Source organism: Tachyglossus aculeatus, chromosome 7, assembly GCF_015852505.1.
Source record: "Tachyglossus aculeatus isolate mTacAcu1 chromosome 7, mTacAcu1.pri, whole genome shotgun sequence".
Classification (NCBI taxonomy): Eukaryota; Metazoa; Chordata; class Mammalia; order Monotremata; family Tachyglossidae; genus Tachyglossus; species Tachyglossus aculeatus.
The window spans coordinates 28095715-28118821 of NC_052072.1; the positions used below are offsets into that span (position 1 = coordinate 28095715).

The following is a 23107-nucleotide window of genomic DNA, read 5'->3' on the forward strand; positions in this document are numbered from 1 at the left end:
CAGCCGAATGGTGGCATACAGTCATTTCCCTTCTCTACTCTTCTTTCTCCAAAAATGCTTCTTTAAGGTTGAGCTGCCTCATGTTTTGGAAGGAGTTAGGGGGAGGTGATGCTGCATAACTCTCCAGTTTTCGAGTCACAAAATAACTATCTACTAACTGTGGCCAAAGGTGTAAAATTTAATCTTTTCATCTGCTTCGTTTGCCAAAGTCAGTTAATTTACGGGTAGGCAAATGAAAGGGACAGCAGAAACTGGGATTCTCGAATTCAACTTCACCACTGCCAGGCAGGTGCGGCATCTCACTGGAGAAAAAACCCAGAGGCTTTTGAGCCCCTTGACTATTCCCAGGGACGTGAGGTCTAGAAACATAAGGATAGGCATTGTCTGAGGCCACAGGAGCCTCAGGGCACGGGCAACGAAGCTACTAGACGTGATGTCTTTTTCCAGTCTGGAAAATGAGCGGTAAATTTTCCAAGATGAACACTGGGGCCAGGCCTGGCTTTTCTAGATTTTTCCCACCCGCTTGCCAACCCCTTAGCGGAATCCACGACCCGCTCCTCCCCCATCCATCATCCATTTGTCCTTGTAATTGCTTTTTCTGTTCACATCGATATTCCGTATCATCTCCCGTGTTGGAACGTAGGAGCTCTGAGGACCGAATCCGTGGTTTGGAAGTCATATGCCCCAAGTGCCTAGTCACCCTTCTGCTGGACACTTGATACTGGGTCCTTTCGTGTTGCGGAAAGCAACTAATTGAACAAGTAGAGCAGAAGTGGGAAGGGCAGATCAGTCACTCACCCCACCCCCGCACCGCTTACCAGTTAAAGCTACTCAGATCATCTTCGAAAAGGAAACAGGGCAGGCCTCCAACAACAGTAACTGTGGTATTTGTTAAACGCTATGTGCCAGGCACTGTCCTAAGCGCTGGGGTGGATACAAGCGTATTGGGTTGGTCACAGTCTCCGTCCCCATTTTACAGAAGAGGTAACAGATGCAGAGAAGCGAAGTGACTTACCCAAGGTCACCCACAGCGGACAAGTGGAGGAGCTGGGATTATAACTCTACCCGCTTGCCCACGCTGCTTCTACAAAAGAAGCACGTCCCAGGAGGGAGTACTTCGGAGAGTCGCCTCGCACCCCTCCCCTCCACCTTCCCCCCGTCTGGGAGCCAGGGAGGTTACGGAGAGGATGTCGTGCAGCTTCAGCATCGAGGTTTGCCCGGCACCTGCAGCTCTTCGGTGGGAAAGTGAGATGTAAACGCAAATGGCTGATTTCACCGCCCCGGGCTCACGCTTCCCGTGTGAACGGCTCAGTGCCACACTCGCTCTGGGGGGCAGCTGGCTCTCCTTGGCGGCGGTCGGGCCGGGGTGCCAGGCGGGTGGGGGGTCGGGGGAGGAGGGTGGGAAAAACTACCGGGCTGACTTAGAAGCTTAGGCTGAGCTGCCTGTGGCTCCCCCACGGCTCCCTGAGGAGAAAAATATTACGTTCGGCTTCACAGACCCCGGCTGGCTCACTCACGGAATTTTTTTATAAATCATCACGAGCTACAAGGTGTCTTTATTTTAAGAGAAATCCCAAACCAAACGCTGTCACCTCCCTGCTCAACTGCAAGAGAGTCCCTGCCTGTGAACACCAACTCGCGGAAGCCCACGGGCTCAGAGCGGCATCCCGGCTGGCTTCGGTGATAGCAGCTGACTGGAGGGCCTCGGTAGGGTCGGGGCCCTTCCTGATCCCTCAAAGATCCCGGGGCCACCTCTGCCCGAAGCCCGACAGATAAAGCGAGAGCCTGCTTCTCCGCTGGCCAAAAGCCCCGTCTAATTACATCATCACTTTCCCCGCAGAACCACGGCGTGTCCCGACCATCTGGATTAAGATGCTGACCTACATTCCAGGGAGCTTCTTCAACCAGGTTACTGATAACACCTTCAGTTTGATGAAAAAATGATGATACTTCAGCTCTGACAAACCCATCTGCTTCGCCCACCCGCCCCCTCCCTCCTAGCACTTCCCAGCAGAGACGTGACTGGTTCGCTTCGTTCCTCACCTCTGGTTCTCAGGTCCCTGCCTCCTGAAAAAGCCTTCGATTTAAACAAGGCGTAACTAGCCCCTCGCGCTTTTTCCTTTTCCTACACCGTACAGAACATTCGTTCTGAATCACTTCTGAGAGCCCGCCACCCACGTTTTTCTTTTGAGGGGTGACTGGGAGAACCCGTTTGAAATTTGGGGGAAGCTGGTCAGTTGGCAGTGCCAGCTAGGGCTTGCGGGTTCCTCCGTAACACAAGGGGAACCCCGAGGTCTTGCAGTGGAGGAACCCCAAGCGCAGGGACAACCTTCCTCCCTCCAGCTCCTTTCAACTGAATGACAGAATACAGGACGCCAGTCTCATTAGCACCAAAGGAGGGGTTTAAAGCAGAAATCAGGGCCGGGTTTCTCCTTTGAAATCATAAAATGTAAATGAAAACGTGTTTACAAATCACTCTCCCCGGCCGCCCCACCACCCGCCTCGATTCTTCCCCTCGCGACAGGAAAGCGCCAGAAAGCCAGGCAGTATTAGATGGGGAACATAATTCAGCCGCCGCCTTCCTGGCTGGCTCCCGGCAGCGGGGATTAGGATTTATGCCCTCAGGGAGAAGGGGTACTGCGGGTGCCACCAGTCAAAGAGCCGCACGCTGTGCACAGGGTCCAAGACAACCTGCACGCCCTGCTCACTGCGCAGCTTCCGGCCATTGTGGATGGGAGAATCCTGGAACACCAGTCTCACACGATGGTGCCTCATGTCCGTGCTCACGTTTATGGTAAACTGGGAGGAGAAAAAGAAACACAAGAAGACGCTCTGTGAGACAATAGCCAAAGAGAACATGGTTGCTCAGGGCTGAAGTTAAGGAAAAAAATTACAGTCGGGCTAGACAATCACGTCTCTGTGCCTCCGGTTCCTCATCTGTGAAATAGGGATTAAGGCTGAGTCCCATGTGGGACATGGACTATGACCAACCTGATTAGCTTGTCTCTACCACAGCGCTTAGTACAGCGCCTGGCATGGAGTAAGCGCTTAACGAATACCATAAAAAGAAACCAAATAAAATCCATACTGGGTTCCTTATTACAGCCAAGCCAAGCGCTTAGTACAGTGCTCTGCACACAGTAAGCGCTCAAAAAATACGATTGATTGATTACAATCAATTACAATTACAATTGTAATTAATTGATTACAGAAAGCAGCAAGCACCCTGTAGGATTACCAAAGCCAAACCAGCTGTCTTGAAAACCATTAATTGATTACAGAAAGCAGCAAGCACCCTGTAGGACTACCAAAGCCAAACCAGCTGTCTTGAAAACCCAGAATCGGTCGGTTCACTCGATCTGGAGGCGCCAAGCGTAGACATCCCCCAGAGTAAACCCAGGGATCCCCATCAAAAAAACCTCATAACCTCAGATGGCTCTCCGCTTTGGAAAGAAACCGTGGGCCACGGGCACGGAAACAACGGCTTCAAATCGGGACGTGTTCGGCTAAGGCTGAAACATCAGGGCTAGGGTTCAAGCGTTTGGAATGCGCTTGCTCCCTTCCTTGCAGTGCGCCATTTTACTATCCCTGGGTGCCCGGAGGCCTTGGCCAGAGGTTCGCCTTAAACTTGAAAAGCAGTCGGTCAGAAACACCTGGAGCTTTCCATAATTAAAAACCCAACCCTCAGTGAGTGAAGGGGCGGTCCCAACTTCTCCAAAAAGGGAAAGAGGCAACTGCTTGAAGTATTTGGGGCCCGGGGCATGCACTGGGAACCCAGCTTATGGTACTTGGCAGCTTTCACCCTCTAATCATCTCCTTCTGGCTGGTTAAGCTTGGACGCGTCTTTCAAGACCCAATCGAAGGAGAATCCATAACCGATCCGGGAACGGTATTTTGGAGCTCTTGGCCCCAAGCTGATTCCAGCCCCTTATCCGACCTCTACCTCTCCGTCACCCCATCTTGCTCATTCAGGGAGGGGAATTTCTAAGGGGGGGAAAAAACCGGGGCGACTCATTCTCCGCCAGTTTCCATGCAAGTTGCCCTCTACCTTGACTTACCAAGGTGAAGATCATGCCCATGACAATTGGGATGAAGATGAAGTTGAGGGTGGTGACCTGCAGCAGGCAGCAGTCCTGGTCTGGGTTGGTGTGGACATCCTCATACTGAATAGGGGGTTGTAACCCTCCCACACACTTATTCTTTAATCTGGGAGGCTGAACAGACCACAGAGTTAGCCATGTTTGGTGGGGGAAACACAAGTGGCTCAGAAATGCCGGTCGTGATTGCGGCAGCTCAACTGAAACGAGCGCTTTCCAGTCTTCCTTCGGTTTCTCCGCCCCTGTGCAGAGCCTGAACCATTACACCCACATCAGAGGACCAAATGGTACAAAGAACAGCCGGTCAATGATTAAGCCCGTGAAAGGACAGGAGGCAAGAGGGGAGAGGGATTCAGCGTGTCATATGTTGCAAGTTTGGACCCAGACTACACCATCAGGCAATTGTTGACAGCGAGGATAATTCCCGATCTTCCCGAACTCTCTGTTTTCCCTCCCTTCTATTCATTCATTCATTCAATCGTATTTATTGAGCACTTACTGTGTGCACAGCACTGTACTAAGCGCTTGGGAAGTACAAGTTGATGTCACCTCTGCCCCTGAGTCCCTTCCTTCGAAGCACTTAGGGAGTCACCCCCTTGTCCACAGCAAAGAATTTGTGTATATATCCTCATACTCATTTGCCACTCCTACTTGCAATTAATTTTCATGTCTGTCTCCCCCTGCTACACAGTAGGATTTTGGAGGACAGGGATCACGACTACTTACTCTACTGCACCTCCCCAGCACTCAGTACAGTGCTCTGTCCACAGTAAGTGATCAATCAATACCCCTGACTGCTGAAATCCACCGATCAATCGTATTTACCAAGCACTGACTGTGGGCACGGCACTGTACTGAGCGCTTTGAGAGTACAATATAACAAACGCCCTGTCCACAGCGAGTCTAAAGTCTGGAGGGATAATCTAAAAAGCTCATTTTAATGGGTGCTAACTTCCTCCAAAGCCCTGACGGGGTAGGGAACCTGCGGCAGGCCTGGTAAAGTCCAGGGTTTCTGAGATCCTCCCAGAGCCAGGCCAGACTGGTAACGAGCCTGGGATGAACCGGATTCATTCCCACTTGCGGTAGCCATCCGGGGGCAACTATGCGTTGCAGTCCCAGTTGCTCAGGAGACAACTGTGTGTTCAGCGCTTAGAACAGTGCTTGGCATTCAGTAAGCGCTTGACAATACTATTATTATTATTATTATTATTATAAGACAGTGAGGCTGGGTATTATTATTATTATTATTATTATTATTATAAGACAGTGAGGCTGGGATCATTTTAAGTTTGGCCAATCTCACTTTCAGCCCAGCCAGTAGCTCTGCCACCGAGTCACTGCCCACCATGGGCCCCCCAACAGTGGAAAAGGAGGCAGACCAGACTGGCTTCAAAATTCTTAACAGAAAATCTGACTAGAGATGAGAACCACGGGTGAGAAGGGGAGGGAGAGATGAAGAGTTGAAATTCTTTCTGTCCGCTGCGCTAAACAGTAAGCTCATTAAAGGCAGGGAACATAATTTGTACTTTCCAAGTGCTTAGTACAGTGCTCTGCACATAGTAAGCGCTCAATAAATACGACTGATGATGATGATGATATCTGCTAATTCTGCTACACTCTCCCAAGTGCTTAATACAACGTTCTGCCCATAGTAAGCCCCCAATAAATACCACTGATTGATCGACTGATTGATTGCACTCATCTCTGAATAGTTCCTTTCTTGCTCAGCCCCCTTTAGGAGGCCACTGCGGCCGAAAAGGTAACGAGTGCACATAATACCTGTCTCAGGGCTCACAGTCTAAGAGATGAGAATTCAGGAATCTCTTCCCCATTTTACTGCTGATGAAACTGAGGCCTGGAGTGTGTCACTGACTTGCCCAAAGTGACCCAGCAGGCCAATAATAACAATGATGGTATTTGTTAAGCGCTTACTATGTGCAAAGCACTGTTCTAAGTGCTGAGCACTGTTTGAAGTTCCCCAGCACTTAGTACAGTGCCTGGCACATATTAAGTGCTTAACAAATACAATGATAATAATAATAATAATTAGACTCTAAGCCGCATGTGGGACAGGGACTGTGTACAACCTGATTAACTTGTATCAGTGCTTAGAACAGTGCTTGTCATATATTGGCCCTGCTGAGAGCTCACCTCCTCCAGGAGGCCTTCCCAGACTGAGCCCCTTCCTTCCTCTCCCCCTCGTCCCCCTCTCCATCCCCCCCATCTTACCTCCTTCCCTTCCCCACAGCACCTGTATATATGTATATGTTTGTACATATTTATTACTCTATTTATTTATTTATTTTACTTGTACATATCTATTCTATTTATTTTATTTTGTTAGTATGTTTGGTTTTGTTCTCTGTCTCCCCCCTTTTAGACTGTGAGCCCACTGTTGGGTAGGGACTGTCTCTATATGTTGCCAATTTGTACTTCCCAAGCGCTTAGTACAGTGCTCTGCACATAGTAAGCGCTCAATACGATTGATGATGATGATGATGATATTAAGCGCATGATGCATAAAAAATAAAATGATGTACATATTTACTATTCTATGTATTTTATTTTGTTAATATGGTTTTTTTTTTTGTCTGTCTCCCCCTTCTAGACTGTGAGCCCGCTGTTGGGTAGGGACCGTCTCTATATGTTGCCAACTTGTACTTCCCAAGCGCTTAGTACAGTGCTCTGCACACAGTAAGCGCTCAATAAATACAGTAAAAAAAAAAATAAAAATTTTCCTTTGTCCTCCACTTATAGCTCATGTTTATTTTCTGTACTTTGTATTTTTCTTGGCTCAAATCCACTGTTGCCAACTTGTACTTCCCAAGCGCTTAGTACAGTGCTCTGCACACCGTAAGCGCTCAATAAATACGACTGAATGAATGAATGAGGAGCTTCCGGGAGCCACGACCACCGGGTGTGACCAACCTATCCTGGACCGGCTCGCCAGGAAAATCCCAGTGACCCTGCGGACCGGCCCGGGCCGGAGAGAGTGCCGGAAGGGCATCTGAACCCAAGTCCGTCCAAATTTGACTCTGTGCCTGCCAGTCCGGCCGGTCCCAGTGGCCTAGGTCCCGCCAAAAGTCTTATTAGAGGCTAGTACCGAGACGTAACGTGGACTTGTTCCAATGGCATCATCCTTTCTGTCCTCCGGAGAGGGTGTCCATCGTCAATAAAATAATCCAACGGTCGGCAACAGGAGGGAGAAAAGGAAGAAGGGCCCTAGACAAGCCAGAGAGAGTTTCTCCCTGGACACTGAGAAGTGGCAATACGAACTGGATCCCGGGGAAGCCACTGCACCGGGCTGAGAAGCGAGCTACTCTGCGGCCGGTCCTCCACTCTTCCGCCCTCAACCCACCAACAGCAAATCCACAAGAGCAGCATCTCGACGGGGCTGAGCAGGGAAGGGGAAGTGGCTTCCACAAAAGACGAGACTATCCGTAGAGGGAGAGTGCACGCTAGTGTCTATCCAGGTAAGGCCAGAGGAGGAATAGGGGGGAGGGAGTTGGGAAGGAGCCTCTACAGCCTGAATTGAAAGAATGACCATTTTTAGACTGTGAGCCCACTGTTGGGCAGGGACTGTCTCTATACGTTGCCAATTTGTACTTCCCAAGCGCTAAGTACAGTGCTCTGCACACAGTAAGCGCTCAGTAAATACGATTGATGATGATGGCCATGGAGGAAGCTTCCTGCTCAGTCTACCAAGCTGCAGCCCCAGGAGCTTGAAAAGAGGAGAGAAATCCCGGTGGCAAGGCGACCCGGAGCAGACAGGGGCACAACCTCGCCAAGTTCCCAGAAAAAGAACCTTAGCAGAGGGGACAGACAGGTAGGCGGGAACCAGAGCTGCCTGCGGAAGGAAGAAGGAAGGAAGCTGAGATGTGCAAGGTCTTCCCTCCCCCGCGCCGGTTGTTTCCCTGATACACAATGAGTCAGACGGTGAGTCCCGAGCGGCAGGGACGGGGGACGGTCCTTGCCTCCTTAAAGAGCTCAGAGGGTGTAATGAACAGAGGCCCACGGACTTGGGTGACTTGGGTCAAGCGAACAGGGGCACTCCCTTGCGAACCCCGAACGAGGTCCGAGATTGAGGTGGTTCCCCCAAACAGGCAGTCAACCGTACTTACTTGGCGCTTACTGCGTGCCAAGCGCTGTACTAAGCCCTCGGGAGAGTACAATGTAGTGCTATGAAAGACACATCCCCTGCCCACAACAAGCTTCCACTCCAGAAGGGGAGACAGAGTTTAATATGCATGTTTAATACGGAGCGGGAGACAGTTCCGGGGTCAACTTGAATTTATTTAGCTCGGAGACCGCCACCCTCGCTTGTTTCATCCCCGCTCCCGCCGGCCCCGTTCCCTTCCGCCCAGATCCAGGCCCAGGCTTCCGGGATGTCTCTCACCTGCTTTTTGAACTTGAAGTTAAACTCCCACATTGGTTCCTGTCTGTTCCCAGCGATCTTCCTGCACCAGAAGAGCAGACACTGTGGGAAGAAGAGAGCGGCACCGTAACCTACCGAAAAGCGAAGCGGGTAGGAGAGAGTCCTCGGCATCCCAGGCTGGGAACAACCTCAGGGGGTGCCAGCCGTCGCCCCAGTGCCGAAATCGGGGGTCGGCCCTTTCACGGACCGAGCGCCGTCCTTCCGCTCGAGACCCCAAACTCGGGTTCTAAGAGAACCCCTCTCGATCCAGGGAAAAGACGAGGATAATATCGCCTGACTGCCAGATACAGACGGGTGTCGCCCCGGTGGTTCCCGGCTGCCCGCTCCCTTCAGTACAGAGACGCAGCCCGGTGAGACTGCCGCCCTGGCTCCGATCGGACAGGCCGCACCCCCACGTTAAAGAGCCGAGGGCAGTCACCTGCCGGGCACGGTGCCGGCAAGGCTGTCGGCCAGGCGGAGCGAGGCCCACCCCCTCCGGGGGAGATGAACCGCTCGGGGTGCCCTGGGAACCCCGAGAGAGAGAGAGGGGGACGGCCAGGACTCTGCATTAACCGGGGAAGGGCTCAGGGCAGCTGGGCCACAAGCTAGGGTTAAGCACAAGAAGCGAAGTACCTCCCAAGGGGGCAGGGGCTGGGTCGTCCGCCGTGCCGGCCGTCCTGCCCTTCGGACATGCCCTTTACGTCCTGCGGTTCCATCAAAATTAATGCACTTGGCTTTAAGGGGCAAACACTTCCTCTGACATCACAACGGCTCCAGGATCACACAAAAGCTATGCTACTGAAAGAGAGAGAGGGGGGAATCAAATATAAGAAGCAGGAGTGCAGAAACACAGGGACCGCTCCCCTCCTGGCCTGCCAGCCGCTCCCCAGGTGCCACATGGCGGCGTGTAACCCGACTGGCAAGGCCGTGCTTGGCACCGCTGCCGCTCCAGTCCCCCACGTAGCCTCTTTGACCCAGAGCAGAGCGGGGGCATCAGGCGGCCTGGAGGAGTTCAGGCCCCTGCTAGGATTCCCACGCTGCTTTTTATATTTCATTTCCTTTGATGTCTAAAGCCCGTCAAGAGCGGGGCACGAAGACGTAGCAGTAGCACCTGCATTCTGCCCTGGAACCGGAGAGATGTGGCTAGAGGAGTCCCCCGGATGCCTCTCTCCGCCTGGCGAATGGCACCTGGTGGGGCCCCTGACGTCCAAAGGGACGCACCTAAGTCCCGCTGCTTTGATTTGGGAGTCGGGGGCGGGGGGTGGGGTGTCTTCAAAAGGGGACCGGGCAAACGTGACTCACAGTCCATTCGTGCCAGAAGCAAAGCAGCTGCTGGGAGCCGATTCTCCGCTGCCTCGCTTTCTCCTCCTACTCTAAAGAGCGCCCGCTACCACTAGGCTCCTCCGATTCCCGCCTTCTCTGGCCCTGACCCTCAGATTTCTGACCGCTTGGGTGAGGGAGGATGGGGGAGGAGAGATGACCTCCCACAACTCCCAGGTCAACTTATGCAAAGGAACTAAAGCCTTAAACTAACCATCTCTTTGAGGTACTACCGGAAAGAAAAAAAAAAGACCCCGGCCCAGTAAAGTTGAGGTCGCGTGGCCCAGGACGGTGGCCACCGCTTAGGCTGAGGAAGGAAAGCCGGAGTGCGTGTCCGCCATCATCCCTCAAGCTCCCCACAGGCAAACGTATGGCTAGCGGTCCCTCTCCTTTCCGGTGGGAAGCCACGATCCCAGAGGGGCTTTGGACAAACATCCCCACACTTTCCCCAACTCCGATACCTGCCGGTGACTCGGGTGCAGGGGGGTCTGGCCAGGCCAACCTACTCTGAATCCACGGCCCAGACTGGGAAGGGGCTTTGGATCCACCAGAACTGCTGCAACTTATTCTTAGCCAAAGCCTCCTGACCAGTTGCCCAACAGAAACGTCCAGGTGTGCCCCGAAAATCTGCCACGGCGCCACCGTCACCTTGCCCGGCACATGCCAATCGGCGCCTTAGGCCCGTGACTTCCAAAAACTGGACTACCCAAACCTAGGGGCACCCAAGTGAGAATCACTTCTGCAGTCTGCAAACCCCCTTGTCCCGGGCTGCTGGCCCTCAAACGGCTCATCCTGGCTTCGGTGTGCCCCCCGCTCCTGAAACACCTGCAAAGCATTATCGTGCACTACACGGCCCAAGAACGGGGCGGCAACCCAACTCCCCACCAGGCTTCAAACCTAAACTTTCTCCGGCCCTTCCCCCGATTCCACCCAGTAGCAGGGAACCTGGGGGATTTCGATTTTGGATAAGGACGGCGTTAAAAAGGAGCCGGAGAAGAGGCTCAAAGAGATGTAGGAAAAGCCCTGTAACAGCTCGATTTTTGCAGGGCCTCCCCGCCTCCAGACTGCCCACTACTCCACATCCGGCCAGTTTTGATGGTTTTCCCTTTTGGTACGTTCTCCCAGAGATTACCGGCAGCCCCAAGCCCCACCGGCCACATCCTCTTACTTACTTTGGAATTCTTTAAAATGCTGGGAGTGATCTCTGGAATGGCCGGATTCTTGGAGATCCGAGCGGCAAACGGCTCATACATGTGGTACAGAGACCGGATCACGCAAGCCCGGAGACAGCGTAGTTTCTCCATAGACTCCGGCCGCAAACGGAGGGGCAGATAGGCATCCAGCGTGTAGTGCCTGAAACAGGACCCGTTACCACACCGACACGCTAGCGGCCACACTCCAGACCTCGCCGCCAGATGAGCAGCGAGCAGGTGGGTCGATTGACCGGGCGTCGTGCTCAGCTAACCCACGCCGCTCAACCCTGACGGACGGCCGTTCCCGCTCACAATTCCTCAGCTTCTCGACCGCCCCCCAAAACTCAGCCGGGACCTATCCCTCCCTGCTTTGCTCTGCAGTACCGCAAAACGTCCTCTCAGATTTCCCGATATCAAATCTCCCGGCCACCCACTTCCTCGGAAGTCTCCGAGCGGCGGGAGGGGACCGGCGACAGATGCCACGGGGCGGGTAAAGGGACAGGGACATTCTGAATTGATTCTGGCCCCTTTCTTCGGAAGAGCTTAAACCCTTTCCTGAAACAAAGTGAACAATCGAGACGGGCAGAAACTCGGGGAGAAGACCACCCGCCCGGTATTTAGTGTGGCCCCTCACAACTCCCTGCCTCCTCCTCGACTCCATTCTCTGCTTCTGGCTGACGTAAATCCTGGCAGTCGGCAACCGAACCCAGGACCCCTACGGACCGCCACCCGGCCCTCAATCGCTCAGAGGCTCATCAACACTTCAGAAGCAACAATCGGAGCGGAAAGATGACGGTCTGACGAGCGATAGCCACAAAAGCCGGTTTTAACCTTCTCTCGGGATGAGAGAAACGGCATCTCTAACTCAACCCGCCCAGTTGGATGTGTGGGAAAGAAGCTGGGGATACCTCTACCCCTTAATAAGTCTGTCTGAGGAAAACTCTCTGCTGGAGCCAGACACGGGGAAGGTGACACCCACCGCGAGCCGGGTATTGCAAACAGAGATCACGGAGATGCTCCAGACCAATCTGGGGAGTCCGGGGGCCTTCTCCGAGCCACACCCCCTCCGCACCCTAAAGATCACCGGGGTCTCACCTTCGGTAAAGTCTGGTCCAAAAGGCGGCAGTGCAAGTGACGGTCCAGGCGTTCTTACAAATCAGGGAAAATTTCACTATGTCCTCAGGACGAATGTAGGCGGCCAGCAACAGCCAAATATCCATGGGATATTCTTCTCCAACGGCCCCCTCGGGGGCTTCTAAAATGGAATAAGCGCAAGTCGGAGGTAGAACCGGAGCATTTGCCCTGCTGCTTCATCGCACTCTGGGGAACTCAACGTCATTCACCTCCCTTCCTACATGTGGGGAGGTTCGGACCACACGCTGAGAACAGTCTCAAGCCCACAGACTTCAACCAAGAAAGTCTCTTAGGGCTTACGGGAGAGGAGGAGGAGGGGGTCCCCCACCCCCGCACCCCAAACAGCTTGGGACCTTAAACAGTACCAATTCCTTAGAAATGCCACAAGTAAACTCGTCCGTTAGAATTCATCATCATCATCATCATCAATCGTATTTATTGAGCGCTTACTATGTGCAGAGCACTGTACTAAGCGCTTGGGAAGTACAAATTGGCAACATATAGAGACGGTCCCTACCCAACAGTGGGCTCACAGTCTAAAAGGGGGAGACAGAGAACAAAACCAAACATACTAACAAAATAAAATAAATAGAATAGATATGTACAAGTAAAATAAATAAATAAATAGAGTAATAAATATGTACAAACATATATACATATATACAGGTGCTGTGAGGAAGGGAAGGAGGTAAGGTAGGGGGGATGGAGAGGGGGATGAGGGGGAGAGAAAGGAAGGGGCTCAGTCTGGGAAGGCCTCCTGGAGGAGGTGAGCTCTCAATAGGGCCTTGAGGGGAGGAAGAGAGCTAGCTTGGCGGATGGGCAGAGGGAGGGCATTCCAGGCCCCGGGGATGACGTGGGCCGGGGGTCGATGGCAGGACAGGCGAGAACGAGGTACGGTGAGGAGATTAGCGGCGGAGAAGTGGAGGGTGAGGGCTGGGCAGTAGAAGGAGAGAAGGGAGGTGAGGTAGGAGGGGGCGAGGGGATGGACGGCCTTGAAGCCCAGGGTGAGGAGTTTCTGCCTGATGCGCAGATTGATTGGTAGCCACTGGAGATTTTTGAGGAAGGGAGTGATATGCCCAGAGCGTTTCTGGACAAAGATAGTCTGGGCAGCAGCATGAAGTATGGATTGAAGTGGAGAGAGACACGAGGATGGGAGATCAGAGAGAAGGCTGATGCAGTAGTCCAGACGGGATAGGATGAGAGCTTGAATGAACAGGGTAGCGGTATGGATGGAGAGGAAAGGGCGGATTTTGGCAATGTACGAATTCACGAAGCTTCCGTGAGCTCTAGGCCCAGAGGTTCTCCCCAGCACTCTGACCCCAGAGCCCTTCAACCAACTTCAAGAGCCCGGGCTCCCGCGTACCTCCACCTGCCCCCCATGTCTTGCTTCCTAGGGGCCGAGCTGGGGTTTCCCCAGGTCCCATAGCTCTGGCTCCCTGGAAAACCCAAGCTGGGTCTTTTTCCCCGAGCTTCCTTCCTCCTAGCAGGCAGATCTCCCTTGCAACAGCCCAAGGTGGGAACGAGCCCAGAGAAAAAGTTCCCTTGCCCCCCAAAACGCCCAACCAACTGCACCTTTGTGCCTCTTGCTTTTCTTCTTTCTGGAGAGCGTTCGTTCGCTGGGGCCGTCCTCCAGGGCATCCAGCTCATCGCCGCTGCCGCCTGGCTCTCCGGCCCCACAGAGGGCTTCTTCCGTCGGGACCCGGGAGGCTTCCAAGCCACACAGAGACTTCACTGGGAGAGAAAGGGGTAAGAGGGGGAGAGGGGAAAGGACAACAGGATGATGCAACCCCGGCCGGCGGTGGAAAAAGACTGATTACCGGGTCCGATTCCTTCAGGAGAATTCCTGAGCTGGGGTACGGGGACAGCCCGCTAGGTTAAGCCCTGCAATTCTGCTGTCTGCATCTCGTCTCCATTTGGACTGGAGACTCCCAAAAACTGACGAGGGGAAGCAAACTGACCAAGCAACAATAAGCACTGGTTTCCTGAAAGGCCACAATTCCAGAAGCAGCCCTATGGAAAGGGGAAGCCTTTTTCCTCAGACGCTTGAACTCATCCCCATCTCTGTTCACCGTGGAAGAACGAAGGGGAATTCTTTTCCTACTTCAGCCCTGGGGTCTGAGGAGGAGTCTTCTTTTAATTAAAAACGGCCCTAAGGAAGAACCTTTAAGCCAAAGGAGCCAGAGCAAGAGGGAGGAAAGAGAACCTGGAGTGGACGAGAGGGTCTTCCCGGGTGAAAGCAGCGGGAAAGGAGCAGTAGAGGACGTGGGAGAAAATCGGGAAGGAAGCCAACAGGAGGAGTGGACGGATCTGGAAGCGGGAAGATGTTGCTCGGCATTCTCCACCCTGGTAGGTAAAACTTGTCGGAGGCAACTAACTGATGAGAAGGCAAACAACGTTAGGGGAGGGACTCTAAAAGCTCCAGAGAGAAAAATTTCACCGGAGCCGCTCTGGAGTGGAGGCCCCATCCACCAACAGCGATGCTCTTCTGTTTAAACCCCGAGCAATAATAATAATAATGGCATTTGTTAAGCGCTTACGATGCGCCGAGCACTGTTCTAAGCGCGGGGGTAGATACGAGGTAATCAGGTTCTCCCGTATGGGGCTCGCGGTCTTAATCCCCGTTTTACAGAGGAAGTAACTGAGGCGCAGAGAAGTGAAGTGACTTGCCCAAGGTCACACCGCAGACAAGTGGCGGAGCCGGGATTAGAACCCATCTAACTCTATCCACTAGGGAATGCTGCTTCTCCCAAGCGTGGGGTCGATACAAGATGATGATGATAATAATAATAATAATAATAATAATAATAATAATAATAGTATTTAAGCGCTTACTATGTGCCAAGCACTGTTCTAAGCGCTGAAATCAGACACGGTCCCCGTGCCCCACGGGGCCCAGTCTAAGAGGGGAGGAGAACAAGTATCTCATCCCCGTTTAGCAGAGAAGCAGCGTGGCTCAGTGGAAAGAGCATGGGCTTTGGAGTCAGAGGTCATGGGTTCGAATCCCGGCTCCACCACATGCCTGCTGTGTGACCTTGGGCAAGTCACTTCACTTCTCTGAGCCTCAGCTACCTCATCTGTAAAGTGGGGATTAAGACTGTGAGCCCCACGTGGGACAACCTGATCACTTTGTATCCCCCCCAGCGCTCAGAACAGTGCTTTGCACATAGTAAGCGCTTAACAAATGCCAACATTATTATTATTATTAGATGAGGCACAGAGAGGTTACGTGACTTCCCCAAGGTCACAGAGCAGGGCCAGGTTTCGAACTCATCGGTCCGAACTGCGCTCTATCAGACCACTCTGCCTCCACAGATCAGGACGGAAAGACCGCAGTCAAAAAGGCAACGGAAGCGGAGCACTGAGCCTCCGGGAGAAGATTCTCGGCCCCCAAGAGACCTACCTTCCTGCTGAACTGCATTGGCAACTGCTTTTTTGACACGTCCAGACTTCACGACAGCCGGATCTGAGTTGGCATAATCTGCCACGGTCACTGAAAGCGAACCAAATCCCTCAGCAGGGCAGCGGGAGGAATACCCGCTACCCGCTCCCTCGCCCCCCGCAGCCTTCTAAAGACCCCTCAAGGAAGATGGGAGCGCTTTAACCCATCCCACCCCTGCCCTGCTTGAAGGTCAAGTGTGGATCGCCCCCTTTCCCTCCGTTTCCCAAGCTTCTGTCCTCCCATCTACCGCACTACTTCCATTCTTCCCGATCCAATCTTCCTCATCCCTCCGCTCAATCCCGACCCCCCAAACACCCACCCTCCTCTGCCGCTTTCCCCACAGCTCACTCCCACCGTCCCCCATTCACTCCTTCCCACATTCCCTTTCCATTAACATCCGCTTTCCGCTCTCACCCTTCTCCTTGCCTGCCGTCCCCCCGAGGGAAGGCGGACCTCAATAATAATAATTACGGTGTTTGTTAAGCGCTTACTATGTGCCAGGCACTGTACTAAGTGCTGGAGTGGATATGAGCAAATCGGGTTGGACCCTTTCCCTGTCCCAGATTCATTCATTCGATCGTATTTATTTAGCGCTTACTGTGTGCACGGCACAAAGCGCTTGGAAAGTACAATTTGGCAACAGATAATAATAATAATAATAATGGCATTTATTAAGCACTTACTACATGCAAAGGAAAGTACAATTTGGCAACAGATAATAATAATAATAATAATAATAATGGCATTTATTAAGCACTTACTACATGCAAAGCACTGTTCTAAGCGCTGGGGAGGTTACAAGGTGATCAGGTTGTCCCACGTAGGGTTCACAGTCTTAATCCCCATTTTACAGATGAGGTAACTGAGGCACGTGGGGCTCACAGTCTTAATCCCCATTTTCCAGATGAGGTCACTGAGGCACGTGGGGCTCACAGCCTTAATCCCGATTTTCCAGATGAGGTCACTGAGGCCCAGAGAAGTGAAGTGACTTGCCCAAAGTCACACAGCTGACCATTGGCGGAGCCGGGATTCGAACCCATGACCTCTGACTCCAAAACCCGGGCTCTTCCCACTGAGGCACGCTGCGCCCTACCCAATGACGGGCTCACGGTCTCAAACCCCATTTTCCAGAGGCGGTCACTGAGGCCCGGGGAAGTGAGGTGACTTGGCCAAGGTCACACAGCAGACAAGCTCAGTGGAAAGAGCCCGGGCTTGGGAGTCGGAAGTAATGGGTTCAAATCCTTGCTCCGCCAACTGTCAGTTGTGTGGCTTTGGGCAAGTCACTTCACTTCTCTGGGCCTCAGTTCCCTCATCTGTAAAATGAGGATTGAGACTGTGAGCCCCACGTGGGACAGCTTGATCCCACTGTAACCCCCCAGCGCTTAGAACAGTGCTTTGCACATAGTAAGCGCTTAACAAATGCCATCATTATTATTATTATTCTCTAGGCCTCAGTGACCTCATCCGTAAAATGGGGATGAAGACTGTGAGCCCCACGTGGGACAACTTGCCTGTCTACTTGTTTTGTTGTCTGTCTCTCCCCCTTCTAGACCGTGAGCCCGCTGTTGGGTAGGGACCATCTCTATCTGTTGCCGACTTGTACTTTCCAAGCGCTTAGTCCAGTGCTCTGCACACAGTAAGCGCTCAATAAATAATAGTAATAATAGTGATGATGGCATTTATTAAGCGCTTACTATATGCAATGTACTGTTCTAAGCGCTGGGGAGGCTACAAGGTGATCAGGTTATCCCACGGGGGGCTCACAGTCTTCATCCCCATTTGACAGATGAGGGAAGTGAGGCCCAGAGAAGTGAAGTGACTTGCCCAAAGTCACCCGGCTGACAATTGGCAGAGCCGGGATTTGAACCCATGACCACAGACTCCAAAGCCCGTGCTCTTTCCACCGAGCCACGCTGCTTCTCTAAATACGATTGAATGAATGAATGAATGGATCCTCCCCGGCGCTTAGAACAGTGCTCTGCACATAGTAAGCGCTTAACAAATGCCATCGTTATGATTATTTTTTAAGTGGCGGAGGGGGGATTAGGACCCACGACCTTCTGAGCCCCGGGCCCCCGGCTCTGTCCGCTATGCCAATGTCGCTTCTCTTAATTTATTGAAAAGAGCCCGGGCTTTGGAGTCAGAGGTCATGGGTTCAAATCCCGACTCCGCCAACAGTCAGCTGTGTGACTCTGGGCAAGTCACTTCACTTCTCTGGGCCTCAGTCCCCTCATCTGTCAAATGGGGATGAAGACTGTGAGCCCCCCGTGGGTCAACCTGATCACTTTGTAACCACGCCAGTGCTTAAAACAGTGCTTTGCACATAGTTGGCGCTTAATAAATGCCACTATTATTATTATTATTGCCGGGTGCGGCGCACTAAAAGCAGCGTGGCTCAGCGGCAAGAGCCGGGGCTTAATAAATGCCACTATTATTATTATTATTGCCAGGTGCGGCGCACTAGAAGCAGCGTGGCTCAGCGGCAAGAGCCGGGGCTTCGGAGTCTGAGGTCGTGGGTTCTAATCCCGGCTCCGCCAACTGTCAGCTGCGTGACTTTAATAATAATAATAATAATGATGGCATTTATTAAGCGCTTACTATGTGCAGAGCACTGTTCTAAGCGCTTTGGGCAAGTCACGTCATTTCTCTGCAGCTCAGGTATCTGGAAAATGGGGGTGAAGCCTGTGAGCCCTCCGGGGGAGGGACTGTCTCTATATGTTGCCAACTTGTACTTCCCAAGCGCTTAGTACAGTGTTCTGCACACAGTAAGCGCTCAATAAATATGATTGATTGATTGATTGTAACCACCCCAGTGCTTAAAACAGTGCTTTGAACATAGTTAGCGCTTAATAAATGCCATTATTATTATTATTATTATTATTATTGTTGCCGGGCGTGGCGCACTAGAAGCGGCGTGGCTCAGCGGCAAGAGCTGGAGCTTCGGAGTCTGAGGTCGTGGGTTCTAATCCTGGCTCCGCCAACTGTCATTCATTCATTCTATCGTATTTATTGAGCGCTTACTGTGTGCAGAGCACTGGACTAAGCGCTTGGGAAGTCCAAGTTGGCAACATATAGAGACGGTCTCTACCCAACAGTGGGCTCACTATAATGATAATGATGGCATTTATTAAGCGCTTACTATGTGCAGAGCACTGTTCTAAGCGCTTTGGGCAAGTCACGTCACTTCTCTGCGGCTCAGGTACCTGGGAAATGGGGATGAAGACTGGGAAGCCCCCGTGGGACAATATCTGATCACCCTGTTACCTCTCCAGCGCTTAGAACAGTACTTGGCACATAGTAAGCGCCTAACAGATACCATCATTTGGGCAAGTCACTTCACTTCGCCTCCGTTCCCTCAGCTGTCAAATGGGGATGAAGACTGGGAACCCCCCGTGGGACAATATCTGATCACCTTGTAACCTCTCCAGCGCTTAGAACAGTGCTTGGCACATAGTAAGCGCTTAACATACCATCATTTGGGCAAGTCACTTCACTTCTTTGGGCCTCAGTTCCCTCAGCTGTCAAATGGGGATGAAGACTTCGAACCCCCCATGGGACAATATCTGATCACCTTGTAACCTCACCAACGCTTAGAACAGTGCTTGGCACATAGTAAGCGCTTAACAGATACCATCATTTGGGCAAGTCACTTCACTGGGCCTCAGTTCCCTCATCTGTAATTCTATTTATTTATTATTATTCCCTATTTACCTGTTTTGAGGTGTACATATCTACAACTCTCTTTATGGAGATTGAGGCTATCGATGCCTGTTTACTCGTCGTGATGTCTGTCTCTCCCCTTCTAGACTGTGAGCCCGTTTGTGGGCAGGAATTGTCTCTATTTGTGGATGAATTGTACTTTCCAAGCGCTTAGTCCAGTGCTCTGCACACAAGAAGCGCTCAATAAATACGACTGAATGAATGAATAAAATGGGGATGAAGACTGTTGAGACCCCACCGTGGGACAACCTGATCACCTTGTAACCTCCCCAGCGGTTAGAGCAGTGCTTGGCACATAGTAAGCGCTTGACAGATACCATCATTTGGGCAAGTCACTTCACTTCTCTGGGCCTCAGCTCCCTCATCTGTAAAATGGGGATTAAGACCGTGGAACAACCTGATCACCTTGTAACCTCCCCAGCACTTAGAACAGTGCTTTGTACATGGTAAGCGCTTAACAAATGCCATTATGATGATGATGGTGACGATGACAGCCCGGGCTTTGGAGTCAGGTCATGGGTTCGAATCCCGGCTCTGCCACATGTCTGCTGTGTGATACCTTGGGCAAGTCACTTAACTTCTCAGAGCCTCCTCATCTGTCAAATGGGGATGAAGGCTGGGAGCCCCCCGTGGGCCAACCTGATCACCTTGTAACCTCCCCAGCGCTTAGAACAGTGCTTGGCACATAGTAAGCGCTTAACCGATACCGTCATTTGGGCAAGTCACTTCATTTCTCTGGGCCTCAGTTCCGTCATCTATAAAATGGGGATGAAGACTCTGGGGCAACCTGATCACCTTTTACCCTCCCCATCGGTTAGAACAGTGCTTGGCACATAGTAAGTGCTTAATGGGTGCCATCATTTGGGCAAGTCACTTCACCGCTCTGGGCCTCAGTTCCCTCTTCTGTAAAATGGGGACGAAGACTGTGGGCCAACCTGATCACCTTGCAACCTCCCCAGCGGTTAGAACAGTACTTGGCACATAGTAAGCGCTTGACAGATACCATCATTTGGGCAAGTCACTTCACTTCTCTGGGCCTCAGTTCCCTCATCTGTCAAATGGGGATGAAGACTGTAGGCCCCCCCACGGGACAACCTGATCACCTTGTAACCTCCCCAGCGCTTAGAACAGTGCTTTGCACATAGTAAGCGCTTGACAGATACCATCATTTGGGCAAGTCACTTCACTCCTCCGGGCCTCAGTTCCCTCATCTGTCAAATGGGGATGAAGCCTGTGAGCCCCCCGGGGGACAGCCGGATCACCTCGTAACCTCCCCAGCGCTTAGAACAGCGCTTGGCACATAGTAAGTGCTTGACAGATACCATCATTTGGGCAAGTCACTTCACTCCTCCGGGCCTCAGTTCCCTCATCTGTCAAATGGGGATGAAGCCTGTGAGCCCCCCGGGGGACAGCCGGATCACCTTGTAACCTCCCCAGCGCTTAGAACAGCGCTTGGCACATAGTAAGCGCTTGACAGTTACCATCACCACGATGATGATGATGTGAGAAGCAGCGTGGCTCAGTGGAAAGAGCCCGGGCTTGGGAGTCAGAGGTCACGGGTTCAAATCCCGGCTCTTCCAACTGTCAGCTGTGTGACTTTGGGCGAGTCGCTTGGCTTCTCTGGGCCTCAGTGACCTCCTCTGCAAAATGGGGATGAAGACTGTGGGGCAACCTGATGAGCTTGCATCCTCCCCAGCGGTTAGAACAGGGCTCGGCACCTAGTAAGCGCTTGAGGACAAACGCCATCACCATGGTGATGAGGCTGAGGGAGCCGGTCCCCCGCCCCCCCCCACACACACACACCCGCGCGCGCGCGCGCACGCGCACACGGACACCCATCCCTCCCTCCCTCCCGTCGGTGGCACCTGTGTCGGAGCAGGCGTGTCGGCCCCGGGCCTTGCGTGCCTTGCCCCTCCTGGGCATGGCGCCGGGGCCGGGGCCGGGGCCGGGGCCGGGCTGGGGGCGGCCTAGCGGGCCGAGGCCCCGGGCCATGTCGGGCGGCGGACCAGGGGGCACCGCCGCGGGGGGCACGGCGGCGGCGGGGGGCACCACCACCACCGCCGCCGCCCACCTGCCTCGGCCGCCCGACGCTCGGACCCGCACCACCACCAACAACACCACCACCACGGCGACGCCGCCGCCGTGGCCATCCCAGCCCCGACGGCCGCCGCTCTCGCGAGACTTCGCCCGCCGCTCTCGCGAGACCCCACCCGCTCTGACCCGTCGCGGGGGGTGATGACGTCATCGCTCGGCGCCGGAACGGCCGGACCAGACCACACCGCCGTTGGGGGCGGGGCGGCTGGGGGACGGGCCTTTCTTGCTTAGTCATTCATTCATTCATTCATTCATTCTTTCTTTCTTTCTTTCTCTCTTTCTTTCTTTCTTTCTTCTTTCTTTCTCTCTTTCTTTCTTTCTTTCCTCATTCACTCACTCATTCATTCATTCATTCCTCTTTCTTTCTCTTTCTCTCTTTCTTTCCTCATTCACTCATTCGTTCACTCATTCATTTATTCACTCACTCACTCATTCATTCAGTCACTCACTTATTCATTCAGTCAATCACTCATCACTCATTCACTCATTCACTCACTCATACATTCATTCACTCATTCATTCATTCTTTCTTTCTTTCTCACTCATTCATTCACTCACTCTTCACTCATTCATTCACTCATTCTTTCTCTCTTTCTTTCCTCATTCACTCATTCATTCACTCATTCATTTATTCACTCACTCACTCATTCATTCAGTCACTCACTTATTCATTCAGTCACTCACTCATCATTCATTCACTCATTCACTCACTCATACATTCATTCACTCATTCATTCATTCTTTCTTTCACTCTTCACTCATTCATTCACTCACTCTTCACTCATTCATTCACTCATTCATTCTTTCTTTCACTCTTCACTCATTCATTCAGTCACTCATTTATTCAGTCACTCACTCATCATTCACTCATTCACTCATTCATTCATTCATTCTTTCTTTCTTTCTCTCTCTCATTCATTCACTCACTCAGTCTTCACTCATTCATTCATTCACTCACCCTTTCATTCAGTCACTCATTCATTCACTCACTCTTCACTCATTCATTCACTCACTCATTCAGTCACTCACTCTTCACTCATTCATTCACTCACTCATTCAGTCACTCACTCATTCATTCAGTCACTTATTCATTCATTCACTCATTCATTCACTCATTCACTCACTCATGCATTCAATCATATTTGTTGAACACTTACTGTGTGCAAAGCACTGTTCTAAGCACTGGGGAGGTTACAAGGCAATCACGTTGTCCCAGAGGGGACTCACAGTCTTAATCCCCATTTTACAGATGAGGTCACTGAGGCCCAGAGAAGTGAAGTGACTTGCCCAAAGTCACCCAGCTGACAATTAGCGGAGCCGGGATTTGAACCCATGACCTCTGACTCCAAAGCCTGTGCTCTTTCCACTGAGCCACGCTGCTTCTCTATTAACAATAATAATAATAATAATGGCATTTATTAAGCACTTACTATGTGCAAAGCACTGTACTAAGCGCTTGGGAAGTCCAAGTTGGCAACATATAGATACAGTCCCTACCCAACAGTGGGCTCACAGTCTAGAAGGGGGAGACAGACAACAAAACAAAACATATTAACAAAATAAAATAAATAGAATAAGTCTGTACAAATAAAATAAATAGAGTAATAAATACGTACAAACATATATACATATATACAGGTGCTGTGGGGAGGGGAAGGAGACTGTGTGCAGAGTACTGTACTAAGCGCTTGGGAAG

The 23107-nt window shown here is 52.1% G+C and overlaps 1 protein-coding gene across 2 annotated transcripts; it reads right to left on the bottom strand.

Moving 5' to 3' along the window:
• Positions 1-2379: 2379 nt before the first annotated feature.
• On the bottom strand, positions 2380-21309 carry TMEM183A (transmembrane protein 183A). Of its 2 annotated transcripts, XM_038749796.1 has the most exons (8): positions 21183-21309; positions 15559-15648; positions 13731-13889; positions 12120-12279; positions 11004-11184; positions 8494-8574; positions 4059-4214; positions 2380-2799 (listed from the first exon to the last, which is right to left on the bottom strand). In XM_038749796.1, exons 1-8 carry the CDS (start codon positions 21307-21309, stop codon positions 2614-2616), a joined length of 1140 nt encoding a protein of 379 aa, XP_038605724.1. In that variant the 3' UTR covers positions 2380-2613. The 2 variants fall into 2 exon arrangements, with proteins under 2 accessions (XP_038605724.1, XP_038605725.1); XM_038749797.1 differs by lacking the exon at positions 15559-15648.
• Positions 21310-23107: the final 1798 nt, after the last annotated feature.